The sequence below is a fragment of the Myotis yumanensis genome, unplaced genomic scaffold (assembly GCF_028538775.1).
Source record: "Myotis yumanensis isolate MYYU_CA2020_CCGP unplaced genomic scaffold, mMyoYum1.0.hap1 SCAF_1, whole genome shotgun sequence".
Classification (NCBI taxonomy): Eukaryota; Metazoa; Chordata; class Mammalia; order Chiroptera; family Vespertilionidae; genus Myotis; species Myotis yumanensis.
In genome coordinates, this window is record NW_027223752.1 from 147,926,021 (window position 1) to 147,950,411 (window position 24,391).

The window sequence follows — 24,391 nt, forward strand, 5'->3', positions numbered from 1 at the left end:
TATATACCTCAGTTTTCTGCAACTTTGCCTCTGCAGTGAGAGTCAGCAACATTAAGCCGTAAGATCAGGCACTGAACTTGTGAAAGATGAGACTCTAGAGGGAACACCTCTTTGTGTTCACATTATCTGAGACAAAGCAAACAATTGGCAAGCATCTTATGTAAATACTACAAAAACAACCATGAGAAGTTTCTGCCAGCAACAAATGATAAACCATATTAATAATGAATACTTGTTATTTCTAATTTCACATGTATAAAACATCATTAATTTTTCACCCTGGCTAGTATGACTTAGCATTTTGAGTATTGGCCCGCACACCAAAGGGTCATGGGTTTGATTCCTGGTCAAGGGCACATACCTGAGTTGCAGACTTGATCCCCAGTCCCAGTTGCGGGTGTATGGGAAAGCAACCAATCAATGTGTCTCTCTAACATAGGTGTTTTTCTCTCTCCTCTGTGTCTCTCCACCTCCTTCTTTTCCATTCTACCTGAAAAGCAATGGAAAAAATATCCTTGGGTGAGGATTAACGTGTGTGTGTGTGTGTGTGTGTGTGTGTGTGTATCCTATATAATAAAAGCCTAATATGCAAATTGTTTAACCGGGAGTTCAACTGCTCGCTATGATGTGCACTAACCACCAGGGAGCTGCACAGAACATGTCGGGCATCGGTGACACAGCGCTGGCAGTGGGCGGCAGTGGAGGCGCTGTCAGCCCTGATGGGTCTCAACAAGAGTGTGACCACAGCGGGATGGTGGAGCAGGTGAGCGGGTGGTGCCAAGCCAAGGTATGTATGAGCAGGGGCCCAATCGCCCTGGTGATTGCCCTGCAGATGGTGACCAGTGGTGGTGGCAGGGGGCGGGACTGCCACCCAGCTCCCAGGTGCTGAGGGAGCTGGGCCGGGGTCCTGGCCCCAACCAATCTCCTTACAGATGGCAACCAGCAGCTGGCAAGCCCTGATCATCTGATCAAGGCTGGCCCCGGGCTGGGACGGGGAACTGGGGGTGGGTGGTGGCAACCAACCTCCTGCGGCATCCAGGCAGGGGGCTGCAACCTCTCGCTGGCTGCCAGGGGGCAGGGGTAATGGGGACGGAGGTGCAGTGAGAATGTGGGGTGTCTACTGAGCTCGCTCTCACTCCCCCTGCTACCCTCCCCCGGGATGACAGGGCTTGTGCTCTGGGGAAGCCCCTGCGCTCAGGTGCTGGATGCCCGTAAGAAGCCTGCTCAGCACCTATGTGGCCTCTTTTGGGTGAGCTGGGCCATAGCTGCCAGGACTGCAGGGGCTAGTCGAGCTCCCCTTGGGTTCATGCAGGAGCCAGTCTGCGAGGCCAGCCAGGAAAGAGCACGCTGCCCACCCAGCTTTTGTGTGGTACTGCTGGGTGGCCCAGAGGCCTACGCTGTGCCCCGGCCCACAGTGTCTGGCTGCGCTCACCTCATCTCTCTGTGGGGACTCAGGCACTGTGACTGAGGCGGAAGGGGGTGCGTGGGGGCCTGGGGACCCAGGTGCTGCCCAGGGCCCAGAGGTCAGCTAGGATCTGCCCTTCCATGCCAGACACTTGTGCTTTGATTGTCAGCCAGGCCTAGGTACCACACCTGTGCACAAATTTCATGCACTGGGCCTCTAGTAATTATGTGTGTGTGTGTGTGTGTGTGTGTGTGTGTGTGTGTGTGTAATTATATATACACTAGAGGCCTGATGCATGAAATTCATGCATGGCTAGGGTCCCTAGGCCTGGCCACTGGTCAGGGCCAATCTGTGGGGTGACCAGTCAGGCAACCGGGGGGCTCCCACTGGCACCCGCTTTGGCTGGCTTGGCACCGCCCACTCACCAGCCTCGCCACCTGCCACTGGTGCTGGTTGGGGACCACGGGTGGGGGGTAATTCCTGCATTGAGTGTCTGCCCTCTGGTGGTCAGTGCATGTCATAGCTACCTGTCATTCAGCTGGTCATTCCACTGTTCGGTTGATTTGCATATTAGGCTTTTATTATATAGGCTACATATATATAATTATAATTTATTTTTTTATTTACTTAGTGTGCTGTACTGTTTTAAAGAATGAGATTATGTATAAGTCACTTTGGACTTTATTTTTGGATAAACTTATTTTTCCAAAAGGTCTGAAAGTGCTCTGCTACAAAATGACCCTATCAGATGAAAATGGACTTTCTTGTAATGTTTTAGAAATTAGAAAGAATTCCTAGTTAGGGCAATGTTATAATATCTTTCAATGTTTTACATAACACTTTCAAGAATTTTAAATTGACTGTTAAATTTTTTAGAATATCTGAACCCAACCCCTTACTTGTGGTTGATTTTTAAATACTTTAGTAGTGCTACATGTTTTGTTATTATACTATAACTTACTGGAGGCCCAGTGCATGAAACTCGTACACGGGTAGTGTCCCTAGGCCTGGCCAGCAATCAGGGCTGATCAGGGCCTTCCTTCTGGCTGCTGGCTGGGGCCTTCCTTCATTCCAGGCCACCCTCTGGTGGTCAGCAGACATCATAGCGACAATCGAAATTCCAGTCTCCCAGTCAAACTCCCAAGGGGAAAATTTGCATATTAGGCTTTTATATATATAGGTAGTTCTGTTCCCTTTAGTTTGGGTAAGGACACAACTGAGGGCCGGGTAAGATGTAGAAAGGAAATCAAACTGACTTGGAGTCACTCGCCAGCTGAGTGAGCTCAGTCAGCCGATTAACCTCATATCTTCTATCTGCTCATGAAAGACTGATGCTGAACTTCCATTGACTGAGTGCCTGTTCTTTGCCAAGTAGCATTATTTCCACCCTTTACAATGGTGCTGCAAGGTGGGCATGGTTACACCCATTTTATAAATGAAGATTGAATCTCAGAAGGTTAAGCAGTCTGCTCAAGGTCAGACAGGTAATAAGCAACCGATGCTGATATTTTGAACCACCTGGATATAAAGCCCCTGTGTTTTATTCCATGAATTTATAATTCTCTGAATTATTTATGCTTAACTTAGGGGATCTCTCTCCTGATCACATTCCTCTTATTTTTGGACCTTTTTCATTCTTCTGAAAAATGATATTGGGTTTAACTAACCATATTTTGGGAAATTGTTCCTTGACAATTTTTTCTGAATTCAATTGGATTGTCTATATTTCATCACAGATCTTCTTCAGACAAACTAATTGCATGCAGTCTGTCAAACTATAGATGTAGTCTATACTTACTCATCTATTTATATAATTATAAATAAAAATTCTTGAAAATTAATATTCTCCTCTCTCTCAATGTTAGGATTCTCTTCAGGGCCATCTTTTACATCTTGCTTCCAATTTGTTTATGTGTAATTATTTAACCAGGTGTTTTTCAGGTTTTATCTGTGATTTTTCAGTCCATGGATTTCTCTATAGAAACAGGAGGCTTAAAAGAAAAAGCATAGCTCGTGAGTCTGTTCTCCCCTAGTGTGGCTGAACCTTTTTGTAAATGATAAAGATTTATAGTCTTGGTCAATCATCCAAACCTTTGCTAGTCCATTCCTTTCAGAGTCTGACTCTGTTCCTTTCTTATATTCTCATCAGACATTATGAGGTTTAGCTATTTAAAAATATCTTCATATTGTTCCTTTTGTAATAGAAAGACATTTTAACTGTTACAAGGCTGAAGAAATTGACTATGATCCAAAATAGCTGCACTGTTTTAGCAAGATATACATTAATTTCCCCAGTGGTTAAAAACGTTAAAAAATACATGAAGAAGTTAGTGAATACAGAATCCAGGAAGTAACAACAAACCATTTTAATTATTTTTAAAAATTCATACTTCAGCATTTTTATTATTTATTACTTCTGGTGACTTGGCTTCCTCTGGGTGCTTAAGTCCCACGTAAACCTTCTTGTGACAATTGTGTTTCATCTTATGCCTCTATACTTTGCATCTAAAGATTATAGAATTTAGAAATTGGCTTTGACATAATTTGGTAAAATTGGTGTAATAAGAGTAACTCTTTTCTTTGGTCCACAGGTTTGCTCTCTGACTATCATAAACCTTCATAAGTCAGTTCTGTAAGTTTAAGAAATGAGGAATGTGGGATGGAGGTGTCATTTATTCACCTCTATTGTAAATTCTGGAATTATATTTATTGGGCTTTATGGAGTCTAAACTAGCAGGTTAGGCTGAAAGATAACTCCCTCAGTTTTCTATTCATCTCTAAGTATTATAAATATGCTGTTTGATAATTTGATACATGTAGTTGACACTGAGTACAAACTTATTAAATAGGAATTAGCTAGAAAGGGCTTTTCTTAGACTTCTTTGCATGTTATGATACCTAATGTAGAATTTTCTAGTTCAGTTGACATATTTTAGATAATTTTTATTTAATTTTATTTATTTAATTACTAAAATGTATATTGCACAGCAGTGTATGATAACATCTAAAAAGAAATTAAAATATGTGCAAAGTATTTCCAAATCTGTTCACTTCTCTAGGAAAAAAGACATGGTTATCAGCTTGATATATATCCTCCAGACCCATATCTGATATATTTATATATATAGAGAGAAAATTTATGGTGTTGATTTGTGTGTATGTATTTTACATAAGTAGTATAATACTGTACATTGTTGATTATCTTCAAGATAGTTTTTCAAGAGTTTTCCAGTTAGTAACTCTGGTTAAAAAAAGTTATGTGCTACCATTTTTATCTGAGACAAAACTATGAAAGAGATGCCTCTATTATTTTGCTCATTATCTCTCATCCATCTTTATTTTTCACACCTTCCTCTCTCCCATTCATATTTGGTGCCTCCTCTCTCCTTCCTATCATATCACTTTAATTTGCAAGAAAATGATTCTTGTTCTTCACTTTGAACTGAGGTCAGTATATTGCTTACATATTTATTGTTTGGCAACAAGTTAAAAAATAAAAGGCTTTGTTCTACTTAAAAGAACTTCCAGTACCAATAAGAAAATGGGAAACTGTTTCAGGAAGCATGAGGTGTTTTTTTCTTTATCCCTAAAATCTCACCTATTAGGTACCTACTCATTCTGTGAGGCCATGAAGCCAGCTCTGCCCAAGAATATTTTGAAAGGAAAAGTCCACGTTTTTAATAGGCCTTACTTACGTTTGATTATGGAGCCACTTAGTGGAGTTCGGTCTATAATTTGCAGTTTTGAGCTCTTCTGCCCAGCCAGGAATGAGGCAATGAAAGTGTTAGGTAGATAACTCGGCATTTCCACATGAAAAAGAGATTGGTTACTGTATTTGCTCTGAGAATACGTAAAAGCAGGCACCAGTTGTCATGTGGTTTTGATGGTTGTAGCAAGCTAAGAACCAACTGGCGCTGAACAAAGAATGACTGAGTTCCCTCCCCCCAAGGCTTTGACACTTTTAGGGCCATTTTGGACCCCAGCATTAAAATTTTTTGACAAATACTAATATATACCTCTGTGGTTTTTAAATTTATCATCCTGGTGCTGCTTTCTACTGTTGAATAATACATAACTACTTATTAAGTATCTGGCATGATGCTACCTATTTTGCATACTTCATATTTTATTAAACCTGTGAGAATTAATAAGATAAGGATTAGGAAACCCATTTTATGGGTGAGGCCATTGAAGTTCAAGTGGTTGTTTTATAATTCAATCTGAGATGATGTTAACGCTAAAGTCTGTTATTTCCATTAAGCTTGCAGTTACTTTTCACATCCCTTTTTTCCAAATAATATAGATTGTTTCACAAGCAATCTTGTATAACATTTTAGACTCTCACTCTCAGTGTCATTTTCTTGGAAAGTTTAAAAAAAAGCACAGATTACTCATAATTAGGTATGAATATATTTTGCCACCTTGGAAGTTCTGCCAGCACAAAACCCATTTTAAAGTTTGCTGATAGAAATTGCATTTTCAGTAGAAAGCACCTGCTAGCAAAAATAGGAACCAATAGTGAGAAGCCACTTGAATAATCAAGTCTGTTCACAGACTAAACTTGTTTCTTTATTCCCAAATTCTTAAATTAATGGAAGTCCTAAGTTCTTTTGAGGGATTACATAAAGTCTTTCCTATTTGTCTAACAATGTCCTACCAGGGTTTTGGAAGAGGAATTAAATTTTCTTTCTCTGACTATCCGGTTAGCTGATATTTCTTTTTAAGTAATGAGCTGTTGTGATTTGGTTTTTCAGCTTTTTGTTGTTGAAAAACTAATTGCTACTACCTCAAATTATTTTCAGTTAAGATATCATATTTGCACCAGGTGTATACATTTTATGTGGCATTTAGTGAAAACACAGGGACCCTCAAATGACCTGTTTTTATCTTTGTATTTTTAATCGATATATTTGCCCTATATTAATATTTAAACTCACCAAAGCAAAATTTATTATTACAAGATAAGATTGACTTTTTTTGTCATTTTTTCATTTCATCTCACAGCTCAAAGCATTTTGCTTTGGGAAAATAATGCTATTTTGAATCTAATAAAATATTTTATAAACTTTAAATATTCAGAACATTTATTTGAAAAGCAACTTATTCTTTTGAGTTGAGAATAATTTAAGCATGTTTACAAGGTGAAATTCCTCTGTTATTTAGTGTGATTTCTATTATTCACATAGTGGAGCTCTGTTAGTGAGTCTGGGGACTATATTTTATCACTGAGGTGTCAAGACCTTGTGCATATGTTTGTTTTCGCACTGAAATCATCATGTGGGTATTTGTGAAGAGGCTTAGGGATAGAGTTCAATATGCACTTGTAGCTGATGTTTCGGAAATACAGGCAAGATCTAATGAGTCAGTGAATCAGTTAGTTTGAAAGGATTTTCTAGATAGTGTTTCCAGCTGCTTAGACTGCTCAATAATTCAAATTTTAGAGAATAAAATTTCATGAAGGCATGAGAAAAGTTATTAAGTCTACCATCACCTTTGTAGTCCGTCTTTGCTTGTTTCAGTTATGTTCCCCTGTCTGAAATATTAGCCTGTTTTTCTTTATTTTCCCTCAAAGAATGCTGTTCTACTGGTTGAGGAATTGTCCCAATAGCATAAATTCTCCCATGCCTAGAAATGTGAGTCTAACAATGACACTTTTATTTTATTTTTTTAGAGCATCAGAGCATCGGGCCTTATCCTGTTGGAAACTATCCTTTTTGGGTCTTTGCTTCTATACTTTCCAGTAAGTAACATATTTGTATTTTAAAAGTATCCATTTATTTTATTTTGCTTATATACCTATATCAAGCTATATAATATAGATAGATAAACAAGGGTTTTATATATATTTAAACCCTGTCTTTTACATATTGGGCCCCCTTAGATAAGTTACTTAGCATTTCTAAACTTTGGTTTCTTCTTATAAAATGGAGCTAATTATACATTTCTTCCCAAGTTTGTGAGGAGGGTTAAATGCTTAAATTAATTACCATATGAACGTCATGTTTGGTATATACACTTGGTTATATACATATAAATATTCATTTCTTTCTCCTTTGCTTGAATTAGAACCGTGAGACACACCAGCCAGTTCATGCTGGAAAATAACAAATGGTTACACAGAAAAAGAAACCTAATAAGATAAATGTATGTGTGGTACTCGTGGTACAGAGAATCACCACTCGTTCTCTCTATCACACTAGTAACATGTCTGTAAACAGAAGATAAGTATTGATTTTACTAATTTAATTCAGTCAGTTTGTATTCAGCAGTTATTGTGTATCAAGTGCTGTGCTAATTTCTGGAAATGCAGTGTGAGAAGATAAACTTGATTTCTCCTCTAAAGAAGCTTACAATTTAGAGGAGGATGTGAGTAAGTACAGGTAATTATAATAAAATGTGACAAAAGCTGAGAGTGTAGTGAGGGCAGGATGTTGTGGAGGCACTTAGGAGAGACTTACCAAGTCGAGGGAATACAATATCATTCTCTTCCTCCAAGCTTACCCCCTACAATCTGTCTATTTTCAAAATATCAGCCAGTTTGAATACCAAAGTTAGACTATGGCGCTCCTTTCATCAAAACCTCCAAAGGTTCCCCATTTTACCTACAGTAAAAGCTGAAATCCTTAAGATGACCGCAAAAGCCGAACATGACTTGGATTTGCCCCTTCCACTACCTCATTTTTCAAATTCTCTTCTCTCCCTCAGTGTTTCCAAGCAGTCTTAATCTATTCAGGTTTTCTACTTCATGAATTACATTTCATATTTCTACTTAAAATATAAATTTATTTAAGTATAATCAGTTTTTTTCTATAAAATCATTCATATCATTCATGTTGCATGTTTTCTAATTTACTAGCATCCAGTTATGCATACTAATAATAGAAGCAATATAATAATGCAAAGCTCTGTTTATCATGCATGCCTGGTACTATTCCTATATAAATGGCATGTTGTGCCTCATAACATTTAATCTTCCCCATAGAACTACTAGACAGGTATTTAACCAGTCATAGAGTCAGCCAAATAGAAGTGAAAGATCTGAAATGACTTCAGTCATTTGAATAATAATTTTAATCATTTGAATATCTCTTGTTGCTGCTACCATCATCTTTTTCCTGAACCTCTGCTATTTTAAAATACATTTCTACCCAGTAGCTAGAGGGATATTTTAAAATATCAAGTGTAATCTGTCACCTCTTCGAGGGCTTCTCAGTGTTCTTAGAATAAAGATCAAAACTCTCACCATGGTTTATGATGTAATAAATACTGTGGTCGTTGCCTACCTCCGAGTCTCATCCAATACCCAATACCACTTTTCTCCTGGTTTTCTGCACTCAGCACATGACCAACCTTCTTTCACTTGTTAAATGGAACATGATCTCTCTTATGGTAGGCTCTTTAAAGTTGTCCACAGTTCTAATCCTTGGAACCTGTGAATAAGGCACTTTACACGCTAAAAGGTACTACTCAGTGGACTACTGAGTGAGGTTATACTGGGTAAGCTTAGAACTATACCCTAAATTAGTGGCTTTTTTCCCTGTGGAAGTGGCCTCCAAAGAATCTGCTTGGAGAGCCACGGCAGAGGCTGAGGTGGTAGCTGAGGAGGTGAGACCCGCTCTGCCCTGCTCACCTCCACTCGGCAGAAGCTAAGATTCAGGTGTGTGCCTCTGCCCTGGCACCTGCTGAACCCTGGCACCAAGGACCTAGGGCCGTGGGACTGTGTGGGTGGGAAGGGCCCAAAAGACGGCGCCTGAGAGCATGGATGGGCACCTTGGGCTGGATACCAAAAAGGAGAACCTACTTCCCCCAGTTGGCATGGGATTCCTCTAAGAAGCCTTCCTGGATTGACTGAAAGATGAAGCTAAATTCTAGCAAGTTGACTGACTCCTCCAAGAAGCCTTTGAGCAGGATGGAAGTGGGGAGGCCCCAGCCTCAGCCTGGGCAGCCCGTTTTACTGCAGCTACCGGGGGTAAGACTTGGCTTCTCCATTACTCCCTTCCTGCTCCACCTGGTTTCTCCTGTTCAGCTGAGCTGCGATTCCTCTGAAATGGAATTTCTTTCTCCCAACAGAGACCATTTTCATTTAAAAACAATCTGCTTGATTGTGAAAGATTAAGAATGATGGTCCTTATTTATATTACTTATGTAGTGCTTGTAGTTAGGCAATAAAAACACACTGTTTCGTGTTATTTTTGAAAAATATATTGTTTTTATTTTTAAAGAGAGAAGAAGGGAGAGTGAGAGAGAAAGAGAAACATTGATGTTAGAGAGAAATATTGGTGTTAGAGCAAAACATCCATTGGCTCATTCTACACGCCCTACTGGGGATGAAGCCCACAACCCGTGCGTGTGCCCTGCCTGGTAATTGAATCAGCAATCTTTCGGTGTATGGGACGATGCCCAACCAACTGAACCGCACCCACCAAGGCCTTTGTAGTGTTATTTTGAAGTGTTAGTTAAAGTTCAGTTTATTTTTATTTATGATTCATATTTATTCAAATCAAGTGGTCATATTAATGAGCATGTGCCTAAAATCTGTGGAAGAACTTTAAAGTCTCCTAAATAGAATAAGTACTCTAGAAAAGAAGGACATTTCCAAAAATGTAAATGTTAGGCTCCTAAATGTTCACAGCAATTATTAGAGACCCATGCATTGACTGGGATCCAGTTTTGAAATACATCTGATATGCCTGTACCTATGATGATATCAGATACAGAGAAAAATGGAAATTTAAAAGGAATATAAAGATAGCACTTATGCTTGATAATTGTAATATGCCTGGGAAGGGAAAACACACACACACACACACACACACACACAACAGAAAAGAAGACTTACCAAATAAATTTTGTCCAGCATAAATATTAGGATGCCTCATCATGTTGACTTTATGCTTCATTGGCTTTGTTTTATCTTTCACAACATAAATTTTCTCTGTAACGGCTGGGATATTAATGTGTATCTCTCAAGTTCTCACTACATACCTTGGTTTCAAATAAGTTCATGTGCATGCTTTGAAGACAGAAAGGGCTAAATTATGTAATGATGATTTGAATGTAGCATAAGATATAGGGGGAGAAAGGAGGTTAAAATAAACTATTGATTGAGTCTGGGAAGCAAAGTGATTTTATTTTAGGTGACAGAATGGGAGACAATGTCTCAGAAATTGACAGGAAAGTCTGGCTACATGGGGTGTGCATATGTGCCTGAGTGTACATGCATAAAGCATTCTTGACAAGAAGAGTAACTTGGTCATTGGACCAGGGCTCATTGGCTTCTTTGGGTTTTGCAGTATTAAGCTTATAACTTTTGGCTCAAGTTTTTGCTACAAGAAGGATCTCTTTATTACATGATAAAGGTGAATAAGTAAACCTAATATAGCCAAAAGTTCTAATCATTTGCTTGTGTAAATGTGACCTATACATTTCTAATTTGTTAAATATATTACCTACTTTCTCTATTCCTGGTGTGGCCTATACCAAAATTGCTCATGACAGTTTTACTGGGGGTTGCTGTTTTTGAAAAAAATGTACTTGAATGAAGTAGAACTATTTTTAGGGCCTGGTAACTCCATGGAGGGAGACTGTGGGGATAGTCACTGTTCTGCTGCGTTGTTATGCAACCAGCCTTTTCTTCTTTCTAGGCTGCATATTGTTGTTCAGATTTGCAAGAATTAAGTTTATTTTTGCCTTTTCTAAGCAATCTTAGACTACAGACTATTTTATAACAATGCTTATATTAGAAAGTCTAAATTAGAGATTGTCATCATTGTGCAGATGAGGACAAACCAAAACCTGACTAAATTTAACGTCATTATAATAGGACAGCACAGAGCCAAAGCATTTAAACATTTTCTTACAGTTCTCAAGAAATTTATGATTTGGAGTCCATATATTTGTTAACAAATGATTAATCTTCATAATCACTTAAGACTTTCATACAATTTATAAAAGAAAGAAAAAACTTTAAAATCAACTAAAGTATATTTTCTTTTAAATTACACAAAATGGCATATATGGATTAGTAAAACATATTAAATAATATAGAGTCTAGAATTTAGAGCAAAATATTAGAGCTGGTAAATACATCAGACACAACTTAGTTCTTATTCAGCCCCTATTTTGCAAATAGAAAAAGAGAGGTTGAGAGAAGTTACAGCTCATCCAACTTTTCACTAGGTAATAAGAGCACCAAGAATAGAATCTAATCTCTTGATTCCTGGTCTATCACTCTCTTTACTCTATGACGGAACTTCTGATAGATGGTATGGATGTGAGATTCAGGTGTCATTATTCAGGGTAGTGAGAGAGGCCCATGTTCTATACCTTGGTCAGTTATCCTTCCTCATTAAGTCTCCAAGGAAATAAAAGGCACAGAAGATAACACAGGAAACCAATTTAAAATATCTTGAGGTTTTGCTCTAAGACCAAATATAAAATTCCTAGAAGCTTGGCTGGACCATGTTGTTGAACCTTATGAAATATCTGATATTCAAACATTTTAGCTATGAAAATGGCAATTTTTCCCTGGCCTTTTGCCTCCATGTTTAGAGTGTCAGCCTGCACACCTAAGAGTCACAGATTCATTCCCAGTCAAGGGCACATACTTGGGTTGCAGGTTCAATCCTTGGCCAGGTTGGGGGCACATGCAGGAGGCAACCAATTGATGTGTGTCTCTCACATTGATGTTTCTCTCTCTTCCCCTCCCCCCTTTCCTCCATTGCACTCTCTAAGAATCAATGGGGGAAATATCCTCAGGAAAAGATTAACAAAACAAAAGGCAATTTTATGTTTCAAACAAATAAATAACCTTGTTAAACCATATCAGATTTTTTTCAGTGGCACAGGGCCTACTGGTAAGTCAGTTAAGAGACCACTTTTTCTAAGATCACCCCAAAACCTAAAGCCAAAACTCAGATTTTTTTTTACTCCAGTGTAGCACACATGCATCATTCAGAAACAGAGCAAAAACAAGAGTATATTGCTCCCATGCTTAGACATTGAAGTTAAAGAAATAAAGAAAAGAATGTTAAAAGTGGGGAGGAAGAGTGAAACCATGAGAAAATAGCTAAAACAGTAAAGTTTTTAATCCATTACTACTATTATTGATTTTGATGCTCAAGTTAACCCAGTGGGAGTCTTTTAAGCTAGCTCCTGCATTGCTTTGATATAATTTATTCTTTGAGTACTTCCCTACTTCTTACCACAATAGAGTATACTTTCCGTATTCCAGCCCTGGAATCATCCTTTTCTCCAAAGAGCCATGTTGCTTTTTTAGGGTGAAATGATATCAATTCAGTTCTGTGACAGATCACATCCATTGTGACCAACATCGGGGAGAAAGGTCCCAAATTTACAATTAGGTCAATGTTTCTCAGACGCGTTACCTAGGAAGGAATCTTTGTAAGGAGAATTCTCTTCAAGTCTAAGATTCCATCCTTAGACTGATCTACTTGACCTCATTCGGTCCATTTGTATTGATTGATACCAGAGTAAGAGAGAAAAAAAAATGGGAGGAATGTTCAGTAGTCATGTGCATAACAGTACCATAGAGAAAATAGTAGTTGTTTCGTTCCAAGGTAGCTTAGAAAGTATGGGAGTAGAAGACATTTAATCTCCAAACTGCTGGAGGGTTTCAGGGATTTGGGATAAAATATTAAGATCAAAAGACATCAGAGAACTAGACATACTTCTTTATAGAAATTTGAAGAGTGTGAGGATAAGACACTTTGTTTTCTTCTATAGGGTAGGATAGAGTAAGAGAAGAAATTGTAAATATCCTGGAAAGCTGTGCAGTTCCATTTACCCACTTGTTCCTGTGCTCCTCTTCCCTGTCAGCCTACCAGAGAGAGGTCTGATTGTGAGAGTGGCTGTGTGTGGTAAGGCATTAAGGCTATCAAGTATGTGTATTTGGTTAAGAGTCTTGGATCACTGATGTGTCAGGTGTAAGGAATTAACTGTTAATCTCCCTTTAGCTAACAGAGGGATTTTATATTTTTATTGAATTTATTGGGGTGACATTGGTTAATAAAATTATGTAGACTTGAGGTGTTTATTGTATAGCGTGTTCACCACCCCAAGTCAACTCTCCTTCTTTCACCATTTGTTCCCTGTTTTATCCTCTTCTACCTCCTCTCACACCCTCTTTCCCTCTGGTACTCACCATACTGATGTCTGTGTCTATGGATATGTTTGTTTGTTTTTTTGCTTAATCCCTTCACCTTTTACACTCAGCCCCCCACCCCAACACCCTTCCCCCTGGACAGCTGTTATTCTGTTCTCTGTATCTATTAGTCTGTTTCCATTTTGTTTGTTAGTCTATTTTGTTCATTAGATTCCAAGCATAAGTGGGATCATGTGATACTTGCTTTCTTTGACTGGACTATTTCACTTAGTATAGTACTTTCCAGGTGCCTCCATGCTGTCATAAGAGTTAAAATTCGTTCTTTCTTACAGCTGAGTAATATTCCATTGTGTAAATGTACCACAGCTTTTTTATCCACTCATCTAATGATGGGCACTTGGGCTGTTTCCAAATCTTGGCTATTATAAATAACTAGAGGCCCAGTGCATAAAAATTTGTGCACTCAGAAGGGGGGGTCCCTCAGCCTGGCCTGTGCTCTCAGTCTGGGACCCCTTGGGGGATGACCACGTGCTGGCTTGGGCTTGCTCCCGGGGATTGGGCCTATGATTGCAGTCAGATATCCCTCTGGCAGCCCGGCAGCCCTCGGGGGATGTCCACTTGCCAGCAGGGAGCAGACCTAAGCTGCAGTCAGACATTCTTAGCGCTGCTGAGGAGGCAGGCGAGGCTCCCACCACCGCTGTACTGGCAGCCATCAGCCTGGCTTGTGGCTGAGCAGAGCTCCTCCATGTGAGAGCTCACTAACCACCAGAGGGCAGCTCCTGCATTGAGTGTCTGCCCCCTGGTGGTCAGTGTGTGGCATAGTGACCAGTCATTCCCAGTCTTTTTGCTGTTAGAGTCAGTTTGCATATTACCCTTTTACTATATAGAATAGAGGCCTGGTGCATGGGTGGGGGCCGGCTGGTTTGCCTTGAAAGGTATCCCGGATCAGGGTGGCGGTCCCCACTGGGATGCCTGGCCAGCCTGGATGAGGGGATGATGGCTGTTTTCAGGCTGGCCACACCCCTTTAGGGTGGGGGTCCCCACTGGGGTGCCTGGCCAGTCTGGGTGAGGGGCTGAGGGCCTTTTTCAGGCTGGCAGGCAAGTGAAGCTCCCAGCCTCTCCTTTTTCTTTTTTTTTTTTTATTCTGGGATTTATTTACCTTCTATAATTGAAACATTGTTGCTTCCTGAGCTCAGAGCCGGACCGCGGCAGGCGGGGAACCTTGTGTTCCTCCATCACTAAAGCAAGCAAACCTCCTGATCGCTTCAGCTGCGTGGCTGCCGGCTGCCATCTTTGTTGGCAGTTAATTTGCATATCGTCCTGATTAGCCAATGGGAAGCGTAGTGGAGGTATGGTTAATTACCCTTTTTGTCTTTTATTAGATAGGATGCTGCAATGAGCATTGGGGTGCATATATTATTTTGAATTAGTGTTTTAGTTTTCTTTGGATATATTGCCAGAAGTGGAATTTCTGGATCATACAGCAGTGCCTTTTTTAATTTTGTGAGTAAATGCCATACTGTTTTTCCACAGTGGCTGCACCTACCTGCATTCCCACCAATAATGCACAAAGATTCTCTTTTTTCCACATCCTCACCAATATTTGTTTGTTGATTTATTGATGATAGCATGTTCTAATAGGTATGAGGTGATATCTCATTGTAGTTTTAATTTACATATCTCTGATGATTAGTGATGTTGAGTATCTTTTCAGATGTCTATTGGCCATCTCTATCCTCTTTAGAGAAGTGTCTATTCTGGGTACAATCTCCACAAATCAGTAAATGTGGTATACCTCATAAACAAAATGAAGGATAAAAAGCACATGATCATATCAATAGATGCAGAAAAGGCATTGGATAAAATTCAGCACCCATTTATGATAAAAACTTTCAACAAAGTGAGAATAGAGGGGATATACCTCAACATAAAAAAGTCTATATATTACAAACCCATAGCCAACATCATACTCAATGGGCAAAACCTAAAAGGGTTGCCCTTATGATCTGGAAAAAGATAGGGATGTCCACTTTCACCACTCTTATTCAACATAATGCTAAAAGTCCTAGCTACAACTGTCAGACAAGAAGGAAAAAGAGGCACCCAAATTGGAAAGGAATAAGTAAAACAGTCATTATTTGCAGTTGACATGTTACTGTATATAGAGAAACATAAGATTCCACAAAAAACTACTAGAACTGATAAATAAATTCCGTAAAGTAACAGAAATCAACTGCATTTTTATATGCCAATAATGAACTATCAGAAGGGGAAGCTAAAAGAACAATTGCATTTACAATTGCATAAACACTTAAATACCTAGGAATATATTTAACTAAGAATGTAAAAGACCTATACTCAGAAAAATATAAGACACTGAAGAAAAAAATTCAAGAAAATACAAATAAATGGAAGCATAAATGCACTCATGGGTAGGAAAAATTAACATCATCAAAATGTTCATTATTTCCAAAGTAATTTATAGATTCAGTGCAATTCTATCAATACACCAATGGCATATTTCACAGAAATAGAACAAATATTCCAAAAATTTATATGGAACCACAAAGACCTTGAATAGCCACAACAATATTAAGGAAGAAGAACAAAGTTGGAGGAGTCATGTTACTAGATATCAAATTATACTACAAGGCCATAGTAATCAAAACAGCATGGTACTGGCATAAAAACAGACATATAGATCAATGGAACAGAATAGAGAGCCCAGAAACAAACCCACAACTTTATGGTCAATTAACATTTGACAAAGGAGGTAAGAATATACAATGGAGTAAAGATAGTCAATTCAGTAAATGGTGCTGGAAAAAATGGATAGATTCATACAAAAGAAATGAAACTAGACCACCTTTGTACACCATACAAAAGAATTAACTCAAAATGGATTAAAGACTTAAATGTAAGGCTTGAAACCATAAACATCCTAGAAGAAAACATAGCCAATAAACTCTCAGACATTTCTTGTAGCGATATATTTTTTCCTGATATATCTCTTTGGGTAAGGGAAACAAAAGAAAAAAGTTAACCTGACTACATCAAACTAAAAAGTTTTTGCACAACAAAGGAAATCATAAACAAAATGAAAAGACAACCCACTGAATGGGATAACATATGATACATCTGATAAAGGGCCAATATCCAAAATTTATAAATAAGTTATAAAACTGAACACCAAATAAACAAACAATCCAATTTAAAAATGGGCAAAGGATCTGAACAGACACTTCTCCAAAGAGGACATATAGATGGCTGAGTTTTAGTAAACTGAAAGAACCTTGAAGACTTGAGAATTGGACTTCTGACTTTATCATTGAAAAGAAAGTGTTTTCATTGTTGCTAAAATAAACACCAATTAGACTATATGCCTCTTAAAATATACTTTGATATTCTTGTGAAATTTAATAATTACATATTTATAAACTAGAACAAAATTGAAAACACAAAGAAAAAGGTAAAAGATCAAAGATCAGCCAAAGGTAAAAACATCATCATCCAGAAATAACCATCATATGTATACAATGATTATTTCTGGATGATGATGCATTTATTCATCTATATATGCATGTATTGAAATAGAAAATGGACATATGGTTTAAATTGCGATACAGATAGGATTACTTTATGAGATTTTTATTAAATAATATTAATTATAATCACAAAAACAATTGAAACTAAAGATATTACTTAATTTTTAGATAAATGAATCTCCACAACGAGCATTATTAGTTCTGAAAGCTCTTTCTAAAGTGAGTAAAGATTATAAAATGCTTACAAGGTTGGGTTAATTTTTTTCACTTAGCTATATATTTCAACTTAAGGCAGTATCACTTGACTTCAGCTATCTATACTAGTATATGTAAAATAATAATATGCAAAGTGTCCCCCTGGGAGTTTGACAAACCGGGAGTTCTATCACTCGCTATGATGTGCGCTAACCACCAGGGGTTGGTGTGGAATGAAGGAAGGCCCCAGCCAGTAGCTGGCAGCTGCTAGGAACCCTACCCATGCACGAATTTCGTGCATTTGGCCTCAGCACCAGATAAGAATCAAAATCGAATACAGTTTATTTTGTCCCCTTCTCCCACTTTTTTGTTTGTTATTTATTAATTTTTGAATTGTTAAAATTTATAGTTCATATATAACATGCAATTTCAAAACTATAATTCACTTAGTTGTTCAACCTTAGTTTTATATTTAATAGATTTAATGTTTTCCACTAATGTATGTAGCATGCTTTCTTCATTCCTCAGCTGATATTTTGATTTAACCTTGGTTTTCATTAACAGGTGTTTCATGAAGGAATAATAAGTTCTATTGCTCTTGAGTTCTTATATGCTGAGAATGTCTACCCATTGTCCTAATATATGAAGAATAACTTCTCTGGATATAAATATTTCAAGACACACTTTCTATTACTCTGAACTTTGTATTCATTGTCTGAATTTTTCCAGCTCCTGAAACAGCCTGATTTCTTTCTCTGATGAATTACTTGATATTTCTGCCTAGATACCAATGTCATTCTTTAGCCTAGCAATTAAATAATTAAACTCAGGATTATCTTGGAATTTGTCATTATATATCATTCTTTTCTTGGATCATGGTGGTGTTTTTTTTTAATATATAGATGTAATACCTCTTATATCGCTGGAAAATTTTTTAATTATATCTTTAATTTTTTGTCTTTTCTTCAGAAACATGAACTATGTATACATTGGATTTTTTCTCTTCCCTCTGTACCTCTATTGTTCCTAGTTATTTGTGTATCTTTGTCTTTTTCTATTTTGTTTTGTGTGTTTGCTCTAAGCCCTTATTTCATGATCTTTACACTATTCTCAGTTGTGTTTATTATGCTTGAGTTGATTCTAATATTTCTTAACCTCTCTAATGCTTTTCTTTTCTTTCTTTTTTTTTCATTTCTCCCTCTTTCCCCAGCTTTCTTGGGGCAATTCTATCCCTTTATCAGTTTTTCTTATCTCTTCTTTCATTTCACTTCCTTTTCTTTGACCTTTTTTATAAGAGGGAACATATTTTTGTTTTGTTTTTAATATATTTCTATTGATTTCAGAGAGGAAGAGAAAGGGAGAGGGAGAGATAGGAACATCAATGAGGAGAGAGAATCATTGATTGGCTGCCTCCTGCATGTCCCCCTCTGGGAATCCAGCCCACAACCCTGGTATGTGCCCTGACCTGGACTTGAACCGTGACTTCCTGGTTCATATGTCTATGCTCAACCACTGAGCAACACCAGCCAGGCGGAACATGTTTTCTGTAATTTCTTTGATGCCATGAGTATTGCTTATTAAAACTTTTATCAATTTTCTTGGTTAATATCACTTCTGTTATTCTTTTTGCATCTGCCTTTTCTCTCAAGTATTTAAACAAAGAATCTATGCTGATACATTTCTGATTTTTATCACGATAATTCTTTTTTATTTTGGTAAAATGCATATAAACATAAGCTTACTATTTACATAATTATTAAATGTCCAATTTAGTGGTATTAAATACATTCACAATGTTGTGGAACCATCACCATTACCCATTTCAAGAGCATTTTTATCATCTCAAATAAAAGCTCTATGTCCATCTATAATAATAAAAGCATAATATGCTAATTACACTGGACAACCTTCTGGGCGACCACACTATGACACCCACTGGCACCAGGCCAGCTAAGGCAGGTGCAGTGCAATTGGTTAGGGGCCCAGCCATCGCCCCATGATTGACCTGCAGAGGGAAGCCCAGGCCACTGGCTGGTGAGGCAATCAATCTCGGGGCTCCATAATCTCCCCAAAGAGGGAGGCCCAGGCCACCAACCCAGCAGGCTGCAGCGGGTGGGTGGGGCCTCCCTCTTCGAGGGAAGCCCAGATCCCTGGTGCCTGCCAGCAGCTGGAGGAAAGCTCAGGTCCTGGGTGCCAGAGAGAAGCTGGTGCTAGCAGCCAGGGGAAGGAAGGCGTGCTCTTGCATGAATTTCGTGCATCGGGCCTCTAGTGAAATAATAAGTTTCCATTCCATCTTCACTACCAGCCCTCACTTTCTATTTTCTTCCTCTATGAACTTGCCTATTCCAGGTGCTTCATGTGAGTGGAATCATACAATATTTGTCTTTTTGTGCCTAGTTTATTTCACTTAGCATAATGTTTTCAGGGTTCATCCAGGTTATGGCATGTGTCAGAATTTCATTTTTTTATAACTGAGTAATTTTCCAATATATGTATATACAACATTTTGTTCACCATTCATCTGTTGATGGAAATTTGGGTTGTTTTACATTGTAGCTATTGTAAATAATGCTACTATGAACATAAGTACAAGTATTTGTTTGAGTTCCTGTTTTCAGTTGTTTGGCTATCTAAGTAGGAGTGAAATTGCTAGATCATATGGTAATGTTGTGTTTAACTTTTGAGGAACTGCCACAGTGTTTCACACAGTGTCTTCAGCAATTTACATTCTCACCAGCAAAGTATAATGGTTCCAGTTTCTTTACATCCTTTCCAACACTTTTTATTTTATATTGTTTTATTTTACAGCCATCCTAATGGGTGTGAAGTGGTATCCAATTGTGGTCATGATTTGCTAGTTTTTTAAAAAATATATTTTTATTGATTTCAGAGAGGAAGGGAGAGAGGGAGAGATAGAAACATCAGTGATGACAGAGAGTCATTTATTGGCTGTCTCCTGCACACTCCCCATTGAGGATTGAGCCCACAAGCCAGGTATGTGCCTTGACAGGAAATCAAACCATGACCTCCTGGTTTGTAGGTTCGATGTTCAACCACTGAACCACTTTGCTTGGCTAGTTTTCATTTTTTAAATTAAATTTGTTGGTGTGAAATTCATTAATAAGATTATGTTTCAAGTATACAATTCTGTAATGCATCATCTATATATTACATTGTGTGCTCACCACCCAAAGTTTAGTCTCCTTTCATCACCATATATCTGATCCCTTTTTCTCTTCAGCTTCCCCCACCCTTCTTCCCCTCTGGTAACCATCATACTGTTATCTGTGTATCTGAGTTTGTTTATTTATTTAGTTAGTTCATTTGTTGCTTTCTGTTTTATGTCTCACAAATGAGTGACTTATTTTGCTTAGCATGATATTCTCAAGATCCATCCATGTTGTCATAAATGACAATGTTTCATCTTTTCTTATAGCTAAATAGTATTCCGCTGTCTATATCTACCATATCTTCTTTATTTAGTCATTTGTCAAAAGACACTTAGATTTTTTCCATGTCTTGGCTATCATTATTAATACGGCAAAAAAACATGATAAAGGGGACAATATATCAAGAAGCCATAACACTACTTTTAATTTTTGAATGAAGCAGTTTTTTTTTTCCCAGATAGCTGTTTTATGAAGAGTCATGTGGAAAGCAGGAGGAATAATTTTAGGCAAGCTACCTCTTCATTTTGAGATACATAAAGACCCAGATTTAGGCTAAACTATAATCTGAGGCTTTGCCTTTCTCTTTCACCATGCTTTAGCTCTGGCTGCTTTACTATGCTAGGGTGCTATTTAGGTTCATCAAAAAAGATGACATGTCTCCAAATCTCTCTCCAATATGGATGACACTGAGTTTCTATAGGAAATTTTCTAGTTCTCTTTTAGCTCTCCCATGTTGTAAAATTTATTTTCCATTTAACAAGTTGCCATTTTAGGGTTGAAACAATGCTTCTGACTGAGGTCTGAGATAGAAATATAACAGCTTTCAGTGTCTTCATTTTGGTACAACTATACTATATTTCTTAGTTCTTCTCTTTTCTCCCTCAGTGATTCTCATTCATTCTTATAGCTTAACTAGGGGCCCAGTGCATGAATTCGTGCACCTTGAAAGGAACTGTGGGCTGCGAGGCTGTGGTAGGCACAGGGGCGTGGGTCTTAGCCCATCCTCCGCGCCCCCACCTGGCCCTACCCACTGCAGCTCCCGGTTCCCTGTCTGCCAGCAGCCCCACTCCCACTGCCACCACTCCCATGCACTGATGGCACTGGCCCCACTGATGGCATGAAGAGATTGGGGCTGACACCACCAGCAGGTGCGAGCGGGGTCAGCACTGGCAGCAGGTGCGAGCACCAGGTGGGACAGCCGCGCATGGGAGCAAAGAATTTTCAATAACCACCAGAGGCTCGCCCCAATGACAGTGACCAGCTGTCTGGCTTGGTCTGGCACCCCCCCTCACCTGCTCCACCATCCCACCTCAGCCAATGCCTGCTGTGTTCCTCACATGCCCCCTGGTGGTCAGTGCACATCATAGTGACCGGTTGTTTGGTTGTTCGGCCGTTCGGTCTATTTGCATATTAACCTTTTATTATATAGGAAATACTAGTGCTTTCTACACTTTAATTAATAGCTCCAGCTCAAATTGTTTTCCTGAATTCCAAATTTGTATACAGTGGGGCCTTGACTTACGAGTGTCCCGACTAACGAGTTTTTCAAGATACGAGCTGTCTCTCGGCCGATTTTTTGCTTTGAGTTGTGAGCTAAAATTTGGGTTACGAGCCAGCTTCAGATACCCCACCACTAGTTGGCACAGCGAACGTCACAGTGAACGCCACAACATCAGCCCAGCATCACGTGTCTTACTCGTTCACTTTAAGATTTGACATACGAGTAATTTGAGTTACGAGCTCCGTCACGGAACGAATTAAACTCGTAAGTCAAGGCCCCACTGTATCTTCCTAATCAATATTTCTACTTTGCCATCTTATAGATATTACAAACTTAATAAATCCAAATCTTAACTCCTAATCCCATCACCACCACCAAACCTGCACTACCAGAAGAATGCCCCATTCAGTTGGGAGCAACTCCATTTTTCCATTTGCTTAAGACAAAAACCTTGGAATCATTCTTGTCTTTCTTCTATCTCTCACATCTCACATTTAATTCATCATAGAATCCTGTAGGTTTTACCTTAAAAACATCTCCAGACTGAAACATTTCATACCACTTCCACTGTTGTCACCATGGCCTGAGTCACCATCACTGAGCATTTATTTATTAATAACCTAACTAGATTCCTTGTTTTCCACTCTTGGCCTCCTATTCTATTCTCAACACAGAAGCCATAAATCTCTTTTTAAACCTAAGTCAGCTACTATTCCTCCTGCTCCAAACCAGCAATGGCTCCCCATTTCATTCAGAATAAAACATAAAGACCTAAAAGATCTACATGATCTGCTCACTGAATCTCTTCTCTCTGCTCACTATTTTTTGGGAATACAGGGCTCTTTACGTTCTTAAACAGGCCAGGAAGACTCCCATCTGAAAGCCCTAACACTGACTTTTTCCTTTGCCTAAAACTCACTCTTCCCATTATCTATGTGAAAACTTCCCCACTTTCTTCATGTCTTTGCTGAAATATCATCTTCTTAGTGACATGTACCTTGTTTAAATTGCAGCTTACCCTACTCATAGTACTTCTGATGGTTTTCATCCTGGGAAATTTTATTTTTGGATAGAATTTATCACTTTACACATACCATATAACTTTTGTAATCTTTATTTCTTACACAAATTTATTTCTTATTTCCTATATACCCCTATTATATTTTGAGTTCAAACCTGTGTTTCAGCACCTGGATTAATGCCTGGCACATAGTGGATATTAAACAAATATTTTTTGTATATATAAATACATATTTTCAGACATTCTTTCTACATTAACATAGAGCATGTGGTTCTTCTCTTGTATTATTATCTTTTAATTTTTTAATTTACTTTAGAGAGGAAGGGGAAGAGAGGGGGGAGGGAGAGAGAGAGAAACATCACTATATTGTTCCAATTATTTATGCCTTCATTGATTGATTCTTGCATGTGCCCTGACTGGAGATCCAACCCCCAACCTTGGCATATTGGGACAGCATTCTAACCAACTGAGCTACCTGGCCAGGGCTTCCCTTGTATTATTAATTATGGATGTTCATACCTTTTAAAAATTCTTTATATTTCAGCTATAATCATTTTTATTATAATCCTTTCAAGAGCTTGGCCATGTCTGATTATTATTTCCATCATTGCACATTAAAAATTTGTTGAATTGCCCTAGCCAGTTTGGCTCAGTGGATAGAGCATCAGTCTGTGGTCTGAAGGGGCCTAAGTTTGATACCAGTCAAGGGCACATGCCTGGGTTGTGGGCTCGATCCCAGGTAGGGGGCATGCAGGAGGCAGCCGATCAATGATTCTCTGTCATCATTGATGTTTCTATCTCTTTCTCTCCCTCTCCCTTCCTCTCTGCTTTCAATAAAAATACATTTTTAAAAATTTGTTGAATTTTAATAGAATTCTAACTAAAGCAATTGTATGCACATATCTATACTAATAAAAGGATAAAATGCTAATTAGACCAGATAGACCAGACGTCCTTCCTGACAAAGCCAGGGCCCGGGCGAACCCGGCCCGGGGTCCCGGGTGCCTGAGGCTGGCCAGAGGGAGGGAAGCCTAGGTCCCAGTTTCCTGTGGCCAGCTGGAGGAGGGAAGCCTGGGTCCCAGTGTGGGGCCCGAGGCAGAGATGGTTAGGGGTGATCAGGCAGGCAGGGGAGCAGTTAGGGGTGATAGGCAGGCAGGCAGAGGTGGTTTTGGGCGATCCAGCAGGGAGTTAGAGGTGGTTAGGAAAAAGCAGGCAGGCAGGTGAGCGGTTAGGAGCCAGCTGTCCCAGTTGCAAGAGGGATGTCCGACTGCCGGTTTAGGATTGGGCCTAAACTGGCAGTCAGACATCCCCTGAGGGGTCTTGGATGGGAGAGGGTACAGCCTGGGCTGAGGGACGCCCCACTCAGTTCACGAATTTTGTCCACTGGGCCTCTAGTATATATATAAATGAATAGCCATATATCTGTCTTT

At 38.9% G+C, this 24,391-nt stretch overlaps 1 protein-coding gene across 2 annotated transcripts in view; it reads left to right on the forward strand.

The window, feature by feature from the left end:
* The window catches only part of GPR158 (G protein-coupled receptor 158), a 377,074-nt gene that overhangs the window by 252,335 nt on the left and 100,348 nt on the right, over positions 1 to 24,391 (forward strand). The window contains exon 5 of one of the 2 annotated variants that reach the window (XM_070432941.1): positions 7,077 to 7,145. The exons of the other annotated variant lie outside the window; for it this stretch is intronic. Within the exon in view, the coding sequence (XP_070289042.1) occupies positions 7,077 to 7,145 (69 nt within the window). The remainder of the gene's footprint in view (positions 1 to 7,076; positions 7,146 to 24,391) is intronic. 2 annotated transcript variants of the gene reach the window in all.